The sequence below is a fragment of the Malus domestica genome, chromosome 08 (assembly GCF_042453785.1).
Source record: "Malus domestica chromosome 08, GDT2T_hap1".
Classification (NCBI taxonomy): domain Eukaryota; kingdom Viridiplantae; phylum Streptophyta; class Magnoliopsida; order Rosales; family Rosaceae; genus Malus; species Malus domestica.
This window is the reverse complement of record NC_091668.1, coordinates 30,228,815-30,235,536: the sequence shown is the minus strand read 5'-3', so window position 1 is coordinate 30,235,536 and position 6,722 is coordinate 30,228,815. Positions and strand designations below refer to the sequence as shown.

Below are 6,722 nucleotides of genomic sequence, written 5' to 3'. Positions count from 1 at the left end.
GCAAAATTCCTCTCCTCCCGTCCTGATTTGAGAGTCCAGAATGTTGAGCTTGTCTCACATCGGTGAGAGACAAGGGTTATTATATGCTTATATGAGCAAATTGGTTTTATGGTTGAACCTCAATTTCATATCAAAGCGAGTTATTCTCGTGTGAAGTCAAACGGCCACACGCGTTTCACGTCACTTAGTTGTAGTCCACGTGTAGGCTTGAAAATTCAACACATGTGTGAACATGTTGAGATCGGTGTAGGCTTGAAAATTCGCCACACGTGCGGGGCGTGTTGAGGTATCAGAGCGGGTTATTCTCGTGTGAAACCAAACGACCACACACGTTCTACGTCACTCAGTTGTTGTCCACGTGTAGGCTTGAAAATTTGACAGGGAGTGTTGAGATCAATGTAGACTTGAAAATTTACCACATGTGCGGGATATATTGAAATCGGTGAGGGACAAGATTTGCTATGTGCTTATATAGTTTTAGACTATATTTTCAATTGATTTTATGATGAAACTTCAATTTTATCACGACTCCCAATCCGGCAATCCCGTCGACCAAACGCCCAAATCCCTCCCCTCCCACGCCTCTTCTCCCGCGTAAGGAGGACGAACGCGAATTAAATCAAGGTATCCTTTTCCGTTCCCCTGACAAGGTGTCTAACGCAACGTTGAAAACACTTCAAGCCAAGAAACTGATACAAGAAGTCGTAAACGTCACTTCAAGCCAATAAACTGATACAAGAAGTCGTAAACGTCCAAAGCAAGGGGAGAAAGCATTACATTGCTACAGAATTCGAGCCTTCCAAGGAGCTAACCGGTGGGGCTTGGTACTCGGAGGGGAAACTCGACAAAGATTATATAAACCTTGTGAAAGACCAGTTTGCGAAGATGATATATCAGCACAAGGTCGCTACGTTGGAGGGAATTGCAGACGCGATCAGAAAGACCAAAATATTCAAGACTGAGTTTACGAAACAGCAAACGGAGGAGATTGTGAGGGATTTGGTTCTGGACAATCGAGTCGTGGAGGTGAAGAGCACTGGGATGGGGGAGTTTGCTTCTATTCAAATCGGAAAAGTTTGCTATAAATGCAAAAGCAAGGGAGGTACCCGAGGGGAAACCAAAGTAGGCGCAATGGCTTCCATTCCGTGTGGAGTTTGTCCGCGGATAAGTCAATGTACACCGGATGGCATTATTTCCCCATCGACCTGCGTCTACTTCGCAAAATGGTTGGATTTCTGAACTGCTTGTATAACAACAACAAAGCTTGTCCCACTCAAGGACGGAGCTAGAAATGTTTTTGACTGGGGACGTCCTAAAACAACCAAGTAAAATAATGGGTGTTAAGTTGTTGAGGGTCAAGTACAATGAAAAATCTCTAAATTAAAAAGTTAAATTTTAAATTGTAATGCCACAAACGAATGGATGAAGTAAATTCATATAAAATACTTTGCAGACTAAATTTGTATATCAAGTTATGATACTTCATCGGTTGAATCCAATCTATTTATAAAACCCCCAGTTCAATTGAGTTTGATTTAGGTTAGAAAACGTGGAATATTCGAAACCAAAATCAAAAATTTAATTATTGTTTTAATTGTCATGACAATTTTTTTCATCGTCCAAAAATCTAAGTGAGGACGGATGCCTTCTTTGGGCCTTAGGTAGCTCCGCCCTTGGTCCCACTAATTTTGGTTGGCTGTAAGAATCTTAGAGCGCTGCACTCGGTTTTTGCGCCAAGTCTCGTTTGGTTGTTTGGTTACTTGCGGAAGTCATGATACGTTATGTTTGTCAATTTTGTCGAAGCAATTCTAGTTTTTACTACCACGACTTTCGGGCTCAGTAGTTGAGCTATGTTCATTTTAGTCATAAGGTGCAGCTAAGTTGTACAGCTTAAGGTTCATCTCCTAAGCATCTTTGGAGTAAAGATCAGAGAAAACAATGCAGTTGTTCTACAATGCAACAGAGCATTGAGTACGTCGAAAAATGAACGGTCATATTTAAAAATTCATGAAGAAGTTGAGGTTCCTTTATAAAATCAAGTGATAATTTAATTACTTATAAACATATCAATTCTTTTCTTAATTATACGGCTACAAATCTAGAGTATCCAGTACCACTAGGCATCATAGCCACACCCGAAAAAATGACCTATGTGATGTGAGATTTCAAGGAGAAAGACTCACATGTCACGGGTACATCGCCACATTGACATTCCGTGCAAACAACAGAGACGTGTAAATTTGTATCCGCGTGTCCTTATTTAACTGACAAAAGATGCCATGTGGTTGATCACCTAGTCCTGTTTTTCACCAGAGAGGAAATGACTGAAACAGTTCAGTTAATTGGTCACGTGCTCAATCCGCTCGAAGGATGATGTTATCATATGTTTTTATTTCGTGTGAATCCTTGAAACCATTGGTTTTGCCGAGAGAGATCCTATCCGGATCTCTCCCACCAAGTCTTAGGGATCCGGAGATCCGGGCCCTTGAAATTTGATCTAACGGTAACAAACAGAGAACCTCTCTAAAAGTTATAATAATTATAGCCGTTTGATCAAATTTCAAGGGTTCGGATCCCTAGGACTTGGTGGAACAGATCTCTTCCCGGTTTTGCAAAACATTTTGGAAAGGTAATTGCATTATTTCCCCATCAAACTATGTCTACTTCAGGAAATGGTTGGATTTCTGAACCGATTGTTGCAAAGCTTTTGGTTGTTTGGTCACTTGTGGAAGTAATGTTCATGCCACATTGGTTTGTCAAATTTCTCAAAGCAATACTTGTTTTTACCACCACCACGACTTTGGGGTTCAGTAGTTGAGCTATATTACCAAATCGATCAATGGTCTGGACCATGGATAACACATCGAGAAAATTGTTGACAATGTTAATTTTTCAGTATATAGAAGGGGGGTTTGAAGCTTCGAATTTTGGCTTTTATTGATTAACCGAGTAGCAAGTAGAAACTTTAAATCTAAGCTCTAAACAATATTTTTTCACGCTAAAGCAATCAATCACACAAAAGCAAATTGATTAAAAGTAAGGTTTTAAATAAACTAGTTCTTCGTTTAGCAGTGTTTATATTTTTACGGTTAGAAATTATAAGTTCGAATTTTTAAAATTTTTTTATAGAAAAAGTATATATTTATGATCTAAACCTCACTTAGCATAATCTCAGTAACTCCAAGTTAATGTGCAAATATGAGTCAGAAATGTTTAGTTAGCGTATTGTGTCCTTCACGTTCCACCAAAGTTTTTCTTTCGCATAGTTAAAGATTATCTTCAAAAATCACGTGGTAAGTAAATTTGGGCTTAGTCAAGTTGACTAGAACAGTGTGTTTTCCTTCTATACTCAATTCGATTTCCCTCCCTATAATTTCAATAAATTTAGTGTAAAATATTGTTTATATAAAAATAAAAATTATCACATCGTAGAAAAAGAAAAAAACTCCAAGTCAAGCATTAGATTGGTATCAAAATAAATTCCACTATGTGCAAATATCATATCTTCATATAAAGTCTATAATCGGAAATATTCAAATCAAAGAGATTATTTAGTATTCAAACTATAGATTTGTTTCATACATTTTGATGCATAAACAATATATAATTTTTTTTTTTAAATTCAATTATAAATTAAAAAAATAAAACGATTTCAATTATAAAATTTATATAATGTATTATTCCCTTAAAAATTAGATTTAAATTCAACTTAGAATATCAAAAGGGTATTAAAGGCTCAAGGACTAGTGGCCCGAAAACAACCAGGCAAAGCCAACCAGCATCTAAAATTCTAAAAATTTCTAATGAGCATCGAAATCTCATCCCTCGTCAGAATCCCTTTTCTTTTGGAGCATCGTAATCTCATCCCTCGTCAGGGTTCCTTTGCTTTTTCTCAGCAGCACTACTCACAACCTTTTCCTTTTCTCAATAACTCTTTCTTTTTTTCTTTCTTTTTTATGGATAGGGATAGTCTATGCATCTCATTGTTCGAAATCAAACAATCAGACAATCTGAATCATTCAAATTGAATCTAATGATCTTCATTAACTCATTTTATTGAATCATCCCACATAAATAAATGACTCAAATTTTTGAGTCCTTAAGTTCTAGACAACAGAGTCGAAAGAAGATTCAAATTCCTTTTCTGTCTACTCATTCTTCTTTTGACGTCTCCCCACAGCCGCTTTATTCGCTGGCATCTCCAAAAGTACTTCCAGCTTTTTCTCCTGCCAACTCTCACCTACATACACATCCAATCCATCAAACTTCATAACAATCAAACACTAAAACCGTACATTTTTCAGGGTACCAAAGTTTAATTACTTCTTGGTTAAATGGTGGGCTTTGATTATGATGATCTTGTAAACGCAACAGGAAGCTTCTCTCCGACTCGGCTCGTCGGTAAAGGTAGCCATGGAATGGTCTACAAAGCCATGCTACTCAACAAAATGGTTGCCCTAAAGAAGCCATTGCAACATCGTGACAACCACTACAAGCTCGAAAATGAAATATGTGTGTTATCGTCTCTACCCAAAAACCAGCATGTTATAAGCCTTCTTGGAACGAGCCAAGATCACTCGAACAACAACAAGCTCATTGTCATGGAGTTCATGCCCAATGGCTCTCTCCATGACCTACTTCATCTTGCACCTACACCGCCACCGTGGCCTAAACGTATAGAAATCTTCATCCAAGTCGCCCGCGCGGTCCAATTTCTTCATGAAGGGAAGCCTACGGTGATCCACAGGGACATCAAGTCTGAAAATATTTTGTTCGATTCAGATTGGAATGCCAAGTTGGCGGATTTTGGACTTGCCGTGCTCTTTGACTCGCCGAGTCAGGTGAGTCCACCCGCTGCAGGTACTATTGGATACTTGGACCCTTGTTACACCACTCCTAGCAAACTAAGTACCAAGAACGATGTGTTTAGTTTTGGTGTTGTGTTGCTTGAGATTATTAGCTGCAGGAAAGTCATCGATGTTTCTAAGTCACCAGCTTCGATAGTGGATTGGGCAGTAGCATTGATCGAAGAAGAACGAATTGACGAGATTTGTGATGCAAGGATAGGGCTTCCGATGGACATGTCAAGCACAATAAGGCACATTTTATATGTTGCAGCGAGTTGTGTATCGTCCAACGTAGAAAATCGTCCGACGATCGGAGGGATTGTTACGGAGATGGAAAACTGTGTTATCAAGCGAGTTAGGCTACCGATTTGGATTAGTATGTGGAGGAACTTGGTGAGGAGGAAGAAAAAAGATATAGCTAAAAAATGGCAGCAGGAAAAATGTGCAACAGTACTAGAACAAAGTGATGATGGTGTTCTTGGTGATCATGTCTCAAGTGGGAAGCTGTTGCTGTGGCAGGTTTTGGCTGATGCTGGAAAGGAATAGGAGGAAAGATCCGAAAGCTTGTTATGGTATAATGGATGAGTCGACTCGCCACGACTCGGTTGAGTAAGCAACTCGGGTGGGTCAGTGGGAAGCAGCCTTTGCCTTTCCATGTAAGTATATATATATATTTGATGTTTTAGAAAAACCTACCGGGCATGCAGTCCAAATAGAAGATTCCCAAATATTAGGTGGGCAGAGAATATCACGACGTTCGTGTCTATGTGCGTGTCATACCATGCTGATGGCACTGCTAGCTCTTAATTTATTGTTATCCATTCTTTTCAAAATAATGAGTACAAACTAATATATATGTTGATAATTTATACATGGTTGTGTTTTATCCATTCTTTTCAAAATAATGAGTACAAACTAATATATATGTTGATAATTATACATGGCGTTGTGTATGTATGTATGTATGTATGTATGTATGTATGTATGATGATGAAAAGTTTAGGGAGAGATTGGTTTATTCTCGCACACCCAACGAGAATGGGTGGCAGTGGAACTGAAATCTTAGTAGGGGTGACACACAAGGCAGAGACCTTATCAACTGAATCAACCCTCGTTTGCATGCATGTATTCATGTATGTATCTCCGTGTATGTATACATACACTAGACCTATGCTTGACCAGTGGAAAACCTATACTAGCTAGAGTAACATAAATCAAATTGAATTACAGAGCAAGAAACACAACAAAATTATGTACCAATAATCAGTGGTTCCAAGTACACTACCTCTCACCGTGCACAAATAGTTCTTCCATCGAAGTTTTCGGAAATTCGTCGGGGTGAAATTGGGTTTCCGTAAAATTTGGGCTTCTGTGAAATTGGGTTTGGCCCAATACTGAAGTGGCCTGAAACCAAAAATTATTTTGTGATTTCCGAAAATCTGGATCCCGGTACAATTGGTTCGGTTTCGGTATCCAATATTTTTCCCATACCGAAAAAATTGGTTTGGTTTTCGGTTTCATGATTCAGTTCAGTTCCCGAACCAAATCCAACCCCCACTTACAATTTCACAAGGGTAGTACTATTTACATATCCGTTTTTACCTTATACAGTTCTACGTACTTTTATTAATTTTTGTTCATCGATCTACTTCAACTCATTCAATCAGACGTTGAAAATTGAGAGGAGTTTGTGAGAGGTAAAAATGACACACGCCTTTTTACTTTCCACGCGCTCTTATTAATTTTTGTTCATAGATCCTGTTCAATTCCTTCTATTCATAAGCGAAAAAGTAAAAAAATAAAAAGTGTGAAAAATAAAAATGTATGTGTGGTACCACCCTTTAGCAAATGTTGTGTCCTTTTCGACAACTAAAA

The 6,722-nt window shown here is 38.4% G+C and overlaps 2 protein-coding genes across 2 annotated transcripts; both read left to right on the top strand.

Annotated features, from left to right (window-relative positions):
- Positions 1–711: 711 nt before the first annotated feature.
- LOC103442028 (uncharacterized) lies at positions 712–1,443 on the top strand (the record flags this gene model as incomplete). The annotated part of the gene is made up of 1 exon (XM_008380769.4): positions 712–1,443. A coding segment is annotated over one exon (528 nt), but the record flags the coding sequence as incomplete, so codon positions are not given.
- Positions 1,444–3,830: 2,387 nt separating this feature from the next.
- Positions 3,831–5,714, top strand: LOC103441950 (serine/threonine-protein kinase-like protein At5g23170). Its single transcript, XM_008380666.4, has one exon. It carries the CDS (start codon positions 4,335–4,337, stop codon positions 5,391–5,393), a length of 1,059 nt encoding a protein of 352 aa, XP_008378888.3. The 5' UTR covers positions 3,831–4,334; the 3' UTR covers positions 5,394–5,714.
- Positions 5,715–6,722: the final 1,008 nt, after the last annotated feature.

Coding starts and splice junctions, on each gene's coding strand:
- LOC103441950 (XM_008380666.4), top strand. CDS start 4,335: ATGGTGGGCTTTGATTATGATGATCTTGTAAACGCAACAGGAAGCTTC.